The following is a 12,834-nucleotide window of genomic DNA, read 5'->3' as shown; positions in this document are numbered from 1 at the left end:
GTCTGTATTGTAGGGCAGTAATAAAACATATTGCTAACAGTTTGGTTTTGTACCCCCAGACAAAAGAAAAGTATGAAAAATCGCTGAAAGAATTAGATAATGCTACTCCTCAGTATATGGAGAACATGGAGCAGGTATTTGAACAGTGCCAGCAGTTTGAGGAAAAACGGTTGCGTTTCTTCCGAGAAGTGCTGCTGGAAGTTCAGAAACACCTTGACTTGTCCAACGTTGCAAGGTAAAACTGAACAACTTCAAAACTAATGCTTAGTGTACTTCTCTGTGAAAAGTAACAAATGCTTCAAATACATCAGAGTTCAGAGTTCTGATTTGTTTCTAATGTGTTGCTTCAGTTTGAAAGTGTAAGTAAGATTAATTCTTTGTTTTGTCTGAGATTAGCACCCATCTCTAACATTTGCCAGAACCAACAAACCTTCATTCTTGTGGTATTTTATAATGAAATATGTTCCAATTAGAAAGGATTCAGGGCTTAGAATCAAAAAATGCTGGATCAAAGACTGAGAAAAGAGGGTTTTGGTGTATTATGTGTCTTTCATGTTTATTGGAGAACAAACTAGAATTTATTAGTGTAGGATGGCATGAAATTTGTAGTCAATACATTTATTGTTAAAATATTAGAGTTCAGTAATGAAATTACCTTAATCTGGGGATAAATTTAAGATCCATAAGTTAACCATTGCTGAACTCTTGTCCATCTTAATTTCAAAATCTGCTCTTTATACTGTCATATGTATCAAGCATGTCTTGTACTTTGTTCTTTCTGCATGAGGCCTCACTGTATTCCAAGAAAGCTAAACTTTTGCTAGGGAACTCCAGACACAGGAATACTTGCAGTGAGTGCTGTAACAGTAGTGGAATTTTACATCCCACTTCTAATAGCAGAGATCACATGCACTCTGGTTAGCACTTCAAGTGCAAGGCGAAAAGGAAAAACTCAGTTTGGTTTTAACCCTGAGCAGTGTCCCAAACTGGCTTGCTATGCTGTCACACAAATGTTAAGGCTGGCATGAGTGAAGAGGGTGACAGAGGCAAGAAGGAAAACAGAGCAGGCAATAGATATGGTCAAAACCACTTATTTTGGCATCATTATCATTTTGGGTTGCTTCAAAGTTCTTATGGAACTGCTGTGGGAGACAGGTTCTTTTTACTGTCAGAGTAGATAGATGGTAGAATTGCTGCCCATTTGATTCAGTTGCTCAGGTTAAAGGAAACTACAAAACAGAAATAAAAGAGAAATAGTTGACTTAATGGACAAGGCTGGGGGAAGACCACAGAAAATGACCAAGTGGACAGGCAGTGATTTCGTTTTAAGATACTTACAATTCCAGGAGTGGTCATAATAAGGTGCAAACAAAGAACAGAACTATTTGGGTGAAACTAGGAAAAAAGCAGCTGTAACTGTTTATCTATTTCCTTACCTTTGCCTCCTTTAGTACAGAGGTAAAAGATGTAGAATTAGTCTTTGAAAAGAAAGTTTGATTTTTAACTTTAATGATGCTAAAGAGCACAGTCCAGAAAATAGCCTGCTGTGCTTTCTACAGATGTAGGCCTAAAGTTTATTGTTGATTTAACTGATGGCTAGTGAGTCATTCAAAAGGATGTATTCCCTTTCTCAAAATACATGCCTCTCTATTGCTTAAATGCTATGAAATGACTGCTGATGTAGAAAAAAAACCTCATACTGTGTATATGTTAAAGCAGTCAAGTATTATATAGAAAGTGAGAAATGGGGAAGTGTATTTTGGGAAAGTTTGACTCCTTGACAATGTAGCACTAATGAATTCTAGTTCTAAATTTTGTGTGATTTGGTCTGGAAGGATTTTCAGAAATTCTCTATCTTGAGTATAACAACAGGTTAACTATGTATATAATAATATAATAGCAGTTCTGTGTCACTTATTTTAAGCCTTGTGACTGTTGTGTTGATATTTTTTTATACTCTGAGTTCCATATTGCACCATATTGGTGGCTTTGATTGTAAATGTATTGTCATGCACATTACCATGTGCATGGTCTAGGATCAGGGGATCAGAGTTGTATCTGCAGCATGACTTCTGTTAATGAAAAACAACTAGAGTAAGAGGTAAGAAAAAATAGTGAGGTTCTTTTTCATAGTGTTTGATATAAATAGTACAGTTAGTAAAATCAGAGAGTACCCAAACCAGTCAGTACAAGCAGTTAGCAGATATTATACCTGCACAGGAAAATGTGTAACCCATTTACCTCTGCTTCAAGTTTGGGATTTTTATTTTTATAATTGCTTACAATTCTTACTGGATTAAGACAGGAGTTTTCACAGAGTCCAATGGACTTGGCAAAAAACCAGTTTCTACTGTCCTGTAGATAAGCTTTGAAATTAAAGAAACTTCAAGATTGGCATTCAGTAGTTTAAATAAAGTCCTATGTATATATATATTTTTAATGACAGCCAATTAAATTTCTTTACACAAGAGTTATAGTTTTAAAATCTGGTAAACAAGGATTTTATGGTGTGGTGAACTTTTAGCAAGTTTACTTGTTGGACTACTCTTCCCTTTTTACAGGCAGTTAACAGGTCTGTCAGTTTTTAAAAGTCTATCTTGCTCTAAGTTTTTTCAATACTATTGTGAACTTTGAAATATTAAAAAAATAAACTCTCCAGGGAATTTGCCATGATTCTAAATGTTATACTAAATTAGAAGACAAATTTGTTTTGCAGTTACAAAAATATCTACCGTGAACTGGAGCAGAATATCAAAACAGCAGATGCTGTTGAAGACTTGCGGTGGTTTAGAGCTAATCAAGGTCCAGGGATGTCAATGAATTGGCCTCAGTTTGAGGTAAGGTCACAGTACTTAAACCCAGAATTGTTTTGTCTATTTTTTCCTCTTTGCTTTTTGTAGTATTTCTTTCTGGTGTAATTCTCAACTTCAGGCTTCCATTTTTTCATTTTACAAGTCATAGTAGTTTTCTTCTCTGTTTTCATTGGGGTCTTCTCATCCCACAACTTTTGGAGGTGATTATTATGGAGCACCTATTGAAAGAGAAATTGGGTAAACCAGAAAACTACAGTGACTTTTTTTAAGCTGAAGTCATTACTGTAGTCATCAGCCATTGTTTAGTTGATACATCTCTAACACCTGCATGTTATCCTTTATGTTTTACTTCTCCCCTTTGGTGGGAGACTGTGGACTTCAATTAGAATTTCCCTGCTGTTAGCAGGTAATTGTACTGTACACTGCAAAGACTCTGAGAAAGACTGAATTAAACAGTTCAAAATTTGGAAATTGGTATTTCAAACTCAATACTGCTGTATTAAAAAAAATTCCACCTTGACCCAGTTGGTCATTTTATTGCTGGATGCCATTTTCAAAAGAAAGAAGTTTTTGTAAGTAGTGTTCTGTTAACATAGCCTACAAGAAGTAAGTACAAAAACGTGTCAGTGCAGATTATACTACTTGTGTACGATTGCTGGAAGTGGAATGAGCTGGCCCAGAATCATGGGTTTAGTTGAAAGAAGTTCTAGGCATTCAATTAATGGATTGGAAACATAAACTCTGGAGTGTTTCACTGTTCCCTTATTAACCATAATGGAAAACACCACTTGTTTTCAAAATACTGAGTAACTTTAGATTAGAGGGTTTGAGGAAGAAAATTCGGAACGGTAGAATTTCTTTGCCTGAAACACTGAAGTGCAGTTACTTCTGCATGGGGAAATTACCATCCTTTTTCTTAAGCATTATAATTTACAAATGAAATACTCCTGTTGCTATTTTCCTAATCAAGTTTTTTCTTGTTTACATGCTACAAGGATGACGTAAGTAAAAAAGTCATGATCAAATGACTATGAAATTGCATTATAAACTGCAAATGTGCATAGGTCAGTGGTCTTTAAACTATGGTAACTCAGAAATCCAATATGTATTTTACAAAGTTAAAATAATGAGGTATTTGAAGAACTGTGCAGAAAGCACTGGACTGTCTGTGCTACATATATAAACCAGGAGTAATAGCAACTCTCGAAACTTCATTTTCTGATAAAAATACTTACCTTAAATGCCATCTTTTGTATAGCAAACTCTCTCCTGACTTTTTTTTTTACCTTTAAGACTCCTGAGAGGAAACATGTCTCAGCATAGGATATTTGCTTGCATCCAGTTTGTTTTCTGTTGGTTCCTGCTTTATATCAGTATAATATATCAGTATCACAGTATATCAAAGCTTAACTTTGACTTGATGCAGGAGTTGTGTTTAGATCTCACCATGCATGTCCCATCTGCTCCTGAATGGTTCAAAACATCAAGGAGGGTCTACAAGTGGCATCATGAGTCTTGTCAATACTTGTGTTGATTTCAGCCTTAACTCTTATAGATGGCTTTTTAGGACTATGAATTTCACCAAATCTAGAGTGAAGTACCTTAAGGGCTCAAATCTTAGGGACAGGAGAAGTGATGTAAAATGAGTTTAAAAATTAGCTTCTTTGTAAGTCATCTGAGAGTGCTTCTTGAGAAGTGAACCCTGTCTTACATTTAATTAAAAAAGGTTTTGCAAGAGTTACCTTTTAAATCCAGATGTCTTGGCATTATTTGAAACTGTGAGCCTTCACAGTACATATTTTAAATATCCACACTGGCCAGCTCTTTTGATTTCTCCAGTTGTGTACCAGATGTCTGGTATTTTAAGTCTTTTCAAGGGGTTCAGAATACCAAGCAGGGAAGTACAGGTAACCTTGGGATTTTGTGAGTAGCATAGATACCTGTTTTGCAGTGCTGGAGCAGGAACTAGATGAGAACTGTAAATGAAACATTTAGCATTTCTCATCTTTAGTAATTACTGGCAGTGTTGTATGTATGGGTGTATGTTCCATAACTCAGTTTGAAAATGAAATGTGATAATTACGTGTTCAATTAAATTTCTCAATCATGTTTTGCATTCCTTGGTAGGAGTGGTCTGCAGACCTGAATCGCACTCTCAGTAGAAGAGAAAAGAAGAAGGCTTCTGATGGAGTGACTCTGACTGGTATTAATCAGACAGGAGACCAAGTTTCACAACCTAACAAACATAGCAGGTAGTTTTTTATGCCTAAAAACACTAATTGGAAAAGATTGTTGCCTTCAAATACACTAAGCTCTACAGGATCAAAAAGTCACTGTTCAATCAAATGATAATTATCTGCAAGCATTTTTAGTGATGTCTCTGCACTTCACAAATTAATTTGGGAATTATTCTTCATTTTATAGCTCTCTTTCCATTGGGAGCTGAAGGAAACCAAGCTCAATGAGAAACTGAGCTTTCTGTAGCTGATCTGATGGTCTCTTGCTACCTTCCCATCTCTAGAAATGACAGCAATACTTTGAGATCTTAACTTGCAACACGTTTAGTCACATCAGAATTCTGGATGTGATTAATACAAAACTGTTAACATCAACTGCTTTAAAAAGGAATGAAGCTGGCTAGAAAAATTGCACTGCCTTTTATTGCAGGCAGTAGGGAAAAGATATTGTGGTCCACAAAGGATATTCTAATTGTGGAGGAATGCTCCATATGTGAGACTTTCCAAGCTTTCTTGAGCCTTATGCTGCACTCAGTAGATGTTTGGGTTTTCGTTTAGATGCTTATTTAAATTTTTTTGGCTGAAGGAGGGGTCTGCTAAGAAACTGCTTAGTGGGACACCAGTGACAGTGTTCTCTTATACAGATAGGGTCACCATAATGCTTTTTCTTTTCCAAATTAGCAGTCTTAGTGTCCAGAGTAACACAGTGCAGTCAGTACAATCAAGTTACAATCCCTTTGAAGATGAAGAAGATACTGGGAGTACTGTCAGTGAAAAGGAGGACAATAAGATCAAAAAGTTGGTGAAATGCTGTTTTTTAATTGTTTTCACATTTGCACTTTCTCTATCCAGGGTTTTCTATTTTCGGTTTCTGTAACACTACGCTGGTCAGTGCATGAAGTGTTTTTAAGCAGTTATGTAAGCAACACTGTAACCTAACTTGTCTTTCCTAACAGATGCCATATTTGTTGCTTGATCTTTGATTTTAAGCTACTGTGGTTATTGGCAGTTGCTAACAGAACTGCTGTTGCTTTTTTTCCTTCCTTCACCAGCCCTATAAAACGTTAAAACTGATGTGTTTTTCTAGTGAAACTGCTTCTGGAGCTTTACTGCTCTGTGTCTTCTCACTTAGTAAACCTGCTTTTAAGATGGCTTTCTTTTTTGTTTAGGACCTTCTCAAACAGCTGCCTGTTGGTTCAGTGTACACTCTAGGGATATTCCACTCTCTTCACTGGCATGTGCATGCTGAACAGTGAACTTCCCTTTAAATAATCAAGTTGTTGCAGTATAATGAAGTTTTTTATTGATGGATTGCAATATAGAAAAAGCATTGAAAGCTATTGTAGAGGTACATAGAGGTTTGGGAGGAAGGTTCTGCAAAGCAATTTAAATATCCTAAACCAGATAATCCCTCTCCTCAACTACTGCATCCTTTTTACCATTCCAGAATAAATAATCCCATGGATTATGTGGATTTCTTGATAGAGAAGTTTTTCTAGTTTGTGGGGAGGTTGATGTGTGTTTGTTTTGCCTTTTTCTAACTTTGTAAATGCATTGCAATTATTTTTTTTTAATGAGGCATTATCAGTTAAAGATAGATGAGAAAATACCAGAAAGAAAGACCCAAACTGGGTCTTAGAGTGGAGTTTAAGCTTGTTTAGGGGTATCTTAGTGGTATTTCTAGTCTCCTATTTTAAAGGCAGTAAAGAATAATTTCAAAATTGATTTTCAGTGTTAGCAGCTATGAGAAAAACCAAAGCTACCCTACAGATTGGTCTGATGAAGAATCCAACAACCCCTTCTCTTCCACTGATGCAAATGGAGACACCAATCCCTTTGATGAAGATACCCCTCCTGCCATGGAGGTGAGAGTACGTGCACTCTATGACTATGAGGGTCAGGAGCAAGATGAGCTCAGCTTTAAAGCTGGTAAGTTTGCAACATTCACTTTAAAATACTTATCAAAAAGGAGAAAGGCAGGGAATTTTTTTTCTCTTCAGGTTTTATTTTCTGAAGTCACCTGTTTCTCTGGATGTACAACTCCACGTACAGGATCCTGTATAACCATCATCTCTCCTAATAGTGCTTCTTGGTATCCCCTGCTTGGCAGCACTGACTTCCAAGCTGTTTGGAATGTGTTGGGTTGCCTCTGAGATATTCCTTTCTTACCATCTTAAGTGAAACAAAATGACCTACAGACCTGAAAATCCTCTCCCTTTTCTTCCTTGGTGACAGTAACAGCTGCTGCTTTTAGCAGTCTGGAAATGCCAGCTCTACAGAGTTGTTTTTTTAAAGGAAAATATCACAGCAGCTAATCATGAAACTGTATTTAATCAACTGATAGCTTCTCTGTTTAAATGGAAAGCATCCAATTTTTGGCATCCAACTTTCTTCAGTGCTAACTGTTTAGGGTTGAAAATTTAGCCATGGACAGATACTTTCTTTAACTGTCTCTCTCCACCCCTCTTCCGTGTATGTTAAGCAAAGGAATTGTCTTTACCTGGTTTTTTTAGTACTGTGTTATATTAGGGTACACTTAGTACACCTCTTCCTTCTTAAGGTGGTGTATCTCCCTTGAGCCCTAAACCCTTTTTTCCCCCTCTGTTACAGGACTTGAGAGAACAGAATAGATGCAACTGGTGGGGGAGGCCCATCACACAGTTTCCACACATAGGAAGGTGACATGAGGGTGTGATGGCTGCACACCACAGGTGCTGCTGCCTCCAGCTGAAATCTACCCCCTGTTCATGCTTTTCAAGCCAATTGTTCAATTGTCTTGCCCAGAATTTCAGGAGACATTTTCCAACCAACAATTCCAGGACAAGATTGCTGGAGTAGTTTAGCAAAAGCAAACAGACCTTCTCTTTGTGCAGATGAGAGAGACAGACACTCTTTGAGCTTCTCTCTTTTCCCATTTGCTTGTCATTTATTCCCATCTCCTGTAATAACTAAATTAATTCTAATAGTAAAACAGGATTCAAGTGTTTTAAAACAAGCTCCAGATAGCTTTTGGTTCTGCCTCCCTTTCAGCTGGGGTTAGTAAGAAGTGTGCTATTTCTATACCACCTGCTGTGGTTCTTAGGTGGATGGTAGGGGTAAGAGTTAGGAAACCAGTCAATGTTGTAGCTAATCAGGGAACTGCAGGACATCTGCTCTGCTGATGGAGAAAGGGTGGTGCTCAGAACAGTGTCCCCAGGTCATATTCTAAATGCAGTTTGTGCTTTCTGAACCAAAAAGCCCCCTAGCTCAGGTGGTGCTGCTCTGCCTTTAACTCACCTCCTTCCTTTTTTATTAGTAAAACCACTGAATATCTGACTTCTCTTCTTTGTAGACAAGTATTGTAGTGGAGGAATGGGTTATTTGTCTGTAAACTTTGCTGAATTGTGCCCTGACAGAAGTACAGTAGTAACAAAACATCTGGTACTTTCTGTGGAATGCACACAAGCCAAAAATGACTTTTCATTCTGTAGACTTCAACTGCTCCTTTTTTCTCAGCAGGGGATGGGAGCATGCTAATCCTCTTGAAATATATGTCTGGTACCTGTGAAGCAGCAAGGGTTTACAGTAATGAGTCTTTCCTTGGCAAAACTGCAATTTTTTATATGTACAGATGTAATGGTTAAAGACAAAGTTAGGTATTCTGTGCTGGAGTACCAGCTGTGTGTGCCACTGTGAGGTCTGTAGAAATAAAGTAGAGGAGGTAGGAGCTGTGAGATGTATGTAGACTTCACCTAAAAAGAGTTTAGTACTTTGAAGGAAGAGCATCAAACAATGTTACAACACCAAATTATGGGATTGATGCAATTGTAGGAAAGGGATGATGTGCTAGACCATGAATCCCCTTACAGATGCTGAATTGTAGGATGGCTACTTAGCTTTTAGGCAGAAGTGTTAGTGTGACTAGCTTTACACTGAACATACAGAAAACAAAGGAAAAAACTCACCAGGCTGGGTGGGAGCCAATTTAAAATGTACTCCATCCTGTGTTCCTCTGTAGGTAGGCATAGGCTCCTAAGCAGCTGTCAGCAGAGGATTTAATGCATTTTAAGGATTTGTTCAAATGTACATGGATATTCTCAGATGGGATTTCCTTGGGTATTCAAAGAATTTGCCTACAAAATGCTTCTAGATACATGTTACAGAATATATGCTCTGCACAATGTCCATTAAATGTACTTTAATACATGAAACTAATTTTTTTAGTGGAGAGCTTTTACATCTGGTGGTTTTTTGGGTTTTTTGTCTTGGCAAACAGCTATGGGAGGCTTCCAAAGAGGAAGAATAACTTTATTCATATCTTCTGAGAGGTTTTATAAGCATGTAAGAGGACGGAACATAATTATTTACAATATGTCTATCTCGCCCTCCTGTGGCCCTCCACAGCTGAGAATAAATAGGAACAGTAAATGTTGTCCCTGCAATGTTGTCAGAGCATGTTACTGTGTGTGCTGGTTTTATCATCACAGTGGTTTCATTGTAACTGCTGTGCAGATGACACTTAAAAGTGTTAATATTTTCTTAGATCTCCAGCATCACTGGGTTTCCAAGCCCAAGCTTTGATACAAATGCATTTGTTGGAGTTTACTGTCACTGAAATGTGAATTTTTGGTAGTCTTTGTTTCCACTCTTTATTAACACACACTTCATGGAAGTAACAGGAAGGTTTGGAATTGTACACTCTCATTCTGCAGCATTAGAAAAAGTGGGAAAAATTGTAAAATGTCTCCATAAACCAAGTAGAGTCTGAAGTGCCAACATTTGTTCAGAATGGTTTTTTATGAGTTTCCTGATAAAAACTAGAGGAGATGAAGCTTTAACCTTTTTATCTAAGAGAAAAGCTATAAAGATAGATGTCTTGAGAAGATTTTATACAAAGCTTGTCCATTTCTACCAAAGAATTTATAGTCCTTAGGCTAGTTTATATTCTTCTAAATGACACCAAGACTTTCTGCTCTTTGGGACTGTAATAAGTGATTTACATCTTCATCATCTATTTCCTATTTAAGATAAATAACACAAACTGATAAAACACAAATCAGTTTTATCTAGGGAAATCACTTGACACAAATAAGTTGCACAGGAGGAAATAATTGTTACTCAGTGTGGCCTTTTTTGCCTGGCTAAGGTGGAGCTTCACTTGCTACTGTGGAGCATCTTGGAGTCTGCAGGCTCTCCACTGTCAAGGTATTCACTGAAGATGTGGAGTATCAGATGTGCACTGTAGTCAAAATGAAGTTATGTTATAGTTCAGAAATGTCTGAATGGGTAGTCAGTAAGTTAGGAAAAAAATTCTGAGTTACTCAATCTTTGTAGCATTTTCTTCCATGTTTCACATAAAACCTTAAGACAATAAGCCTAATGAAATACTTATTTCACTTGCACTGACATAGGTTGGGAGTTATAAATGAGGGGTTATTCTGCTGGTTCCGAGGTAGTTGTATGATCCACAGCTAAGTTTTAGTTTCTAGGTAATGATTCTTTCTATTTTCTTGAAATTGGGGACCTCTCATCCAATATGCAAATCTGTGAATGATAGATATTCTTAGTATCAATGGCATGAAGAGCAGAGAAGGGAGGATTTCTTCTTGGGCCTGGATTGGGCAGGGGAGGAAGAGTGGACATGTAGTAGGTAACTGTCATATAACTTCCTGTTTCACTTGAAAGGATTCAGCTTGTTAACAATATTCCTTCTTTTCTTCAGGGGATGAGTTAACCAAAATGGAGAACGAGGATGAGCAGGGCTGGTGCAAAGGACGCCTGGACAATGGACAAGTTGGTTTATACCCAGCAAACTATGTGGAACCAATCCAGTGACAAAGGACAAAATAAACACAGAAGTGCCACAAGAGCTGTGTAGGCCTGTACAGTGTATTTAGGTAAAGTGAGAGGAAATGGAATGGATGTATAGAGTGTATATATTTTAATGAAAAGGCGAGAGCTTGATACCGAAATAAGGCTGAATTAAAGACAAAAGCTTGACTTTGTTTTCACAACTTGTACACAATGCAAAGGAAAGGAGTTAGGTTGAAAAAATAGTCTGATAAGAAAAACACTTTTTAAGCTTTTTCTTCCCACATGGTCTATTATTGTGGATCCTAAACATTTTTTGCATTTTCTATGCTTATGCCTCATCCTACCCCAGGTATGTGGCTTACGCTCACTTTTGTTTAATCAGTTATTTTAAGTGACCTTCAGTAACTTGCAACTTGAATTTTAAAGATTATTATAGTTAATTTTTTATTTGTTCTTATCAATGTCTGAAAGATGCAGTATTTTTTTATTTAAATGCTATGTAGTTAAGCACCTTTTTGTATGCTTTGATTTATCAATTAATACTTAAATTATGACATAGATTTAGTCACCATTTGACTGAATGAAAGCTCTTCCCATGTTGTAGTAATCTTTCTGTCTTGGCAGCATGGCTTGAAGTTGTACATGGAGTTGTAAAACAAAATACTGTATTTAATAAATATCTGTTACAGAAGGTTATTTGTAGCAGAGATATCTGCAGGTGTCACAGGTTGGGATTCTATTACAAGTGTTCTTTATGTGGGTTGACACTTGAACTAAGAGTTTTCCATCTAGATCTTAAGTGGCATTCAAAAGAAAGATAAATTATGCATAAGCCCCAGAAGAGTGGCTATTTCCAGCACATGTTTGCAGGGGAAAAAAAAAAATCTCCTTTTAACTGCTAATGATTTTTGGGTGATTTGAAATGTTAAATCTGTGAAGGCTGATTATCTTGAGCAGAGAAGACTGTAAAATAGACTAAATGCTTTTATTAAGAGCCTATCTATGTTGTGTATATGTACATATAATTTGATATTCCAAAATATGAAGAGCATGGCTATTAGTTATCAAGCCTTTTGGTGTCAATAAGATTTAGACTATTTTAAGAGTTTAAATTATAGGTATATTTAAATCTGCTTTCCTGCCATATTCATTACTATACCATAGACAAAGTATTCTGTGATTAGATTTTTCAGAAGTACAGTAAATACACTAATATACTCAAAATCAGTATTTGTGGATAAACTAATGAGTCAAAATAGAAACTAGATTTAGTCCATACATGGATTCTTGTAGCAGAACACTGTACAATCTACATTTGTTTGCAGTTACAACTCGGCCAGCTGTAATTGTGTCAAATATGCATTTGTGACATTGAAAACTGGGTTGTAAAATTACAGCAGATTTGTGTTAAAACTAAGTATCAGGTAGGTAGATATGCCATGTTAGGAAGCTACACTGTAATGAAGTTAACAAATCTTTTTCCAGGTAACTATAAAACACTGTTGGTAATCTTGGACTTTATCTTTGAGCTTATAGATGTATTTAGTCATCATTTTCAATGAATCCAAATGTGCAAGCCTAGAAAGTGGATGTATGTATATGTCTGTCAACAAAAACCCACATATTTGTTCATCCACAGGACAGTTACTAAAATTGTCAGGAATGACTGGTTTGGGTCTCTGTATTGTAAAATATTTTAGAAAACAATAAAATCTATTAATCTCTTAAATACACAGAATACACTTTTTACTATTTCAGTGTATGTCAAAGTAGTCCTATGAAACAAATAATCTGTGCATTTCATTGCAATTTATGGTGACAAAACCTGCATTGTGTAAAAGAGCCACAAACAGGAGTGTGACATGGGTGGCATTGTGCCAGTAACAAAAAAAAGGAGATGCCATGCACATGAATTCTTGGCAAAACATTCCAGCAAAATCTTCATGGAAGAAGAGGAAACTGTCTTTTATGGGTATGCAGAGTCTACTTTG

General features: G+C 36.6%; 1 protein-coding gene across 6 annotated transcripts in view; it reads left to right on the top strand.

The window, feature by feature from the left end:
- The window catches only part of PACSIN2 (protein kinase C and casein kinase substrate in neurons 2), a 53,883-nt gene extending 41,311 nt beyond the window's left edge, over nucleotides 1-12,572 (top strand). For 4 of the 6 annotated variants that reach the window (XM_069003362.1, XM_069003363.1, XM_069003366.1 and 1 more), the window contains 6 exons: nucleotides 60-235; nucleotides 2,717-2,837; nucleotides 4,941-5,065; nucleotides 5,732-5,848; nucleotides 6,783-6,979; nucleotides 10,752-12,572. In XM_069003362.1, the coding sequence (XP_068859463.1) occupies nucleotides 60-235; nucleotides 2,717-2,837; nucleotides 4,941-5,065; nucleotides 5,732-5,848; nucleotides 6,783-6,979; nucleotides 10,752-10,864 (849 nt within the window). In that variant the 3' untranslated portion in view covers nucleotides 10,865-12,572. The remainder of the gene's footprint in view (nucleotides 1-59; nucleotides 236-2,716; nucleotides 2,838-4,940; nucleotides 5,066-5,731; nucleotides 5,849-6,782; nucleotides 6,980-10,751) is intronic. The other 2 variants (XM_069003367.1, XM_069003368.1) reach the window with 2 other exon arrangements.
- Nucleotides 12,573-12,834: the final 262 nt, after the last annotated feature.

Source organism: Aphelocoma coerulescens, chromosome 1A, assembly GCF_041296385.1.
Source record: "Aphelocoma coerulescens isolate FSJ_1873_10779 chromosome 1A, UR_Acoe_1.0, whole genome shotgun sequence".
Classification (NCBI taxonomy): Eukaryota; Metazoa; Chordata; class Aves; order Passeriformes; family Corvidae; genus Aphelocoma; species Aphelocoma coerulescens.
This window is presented reverse-complemented; position numbering and strand designations above follow the sequence as displayed.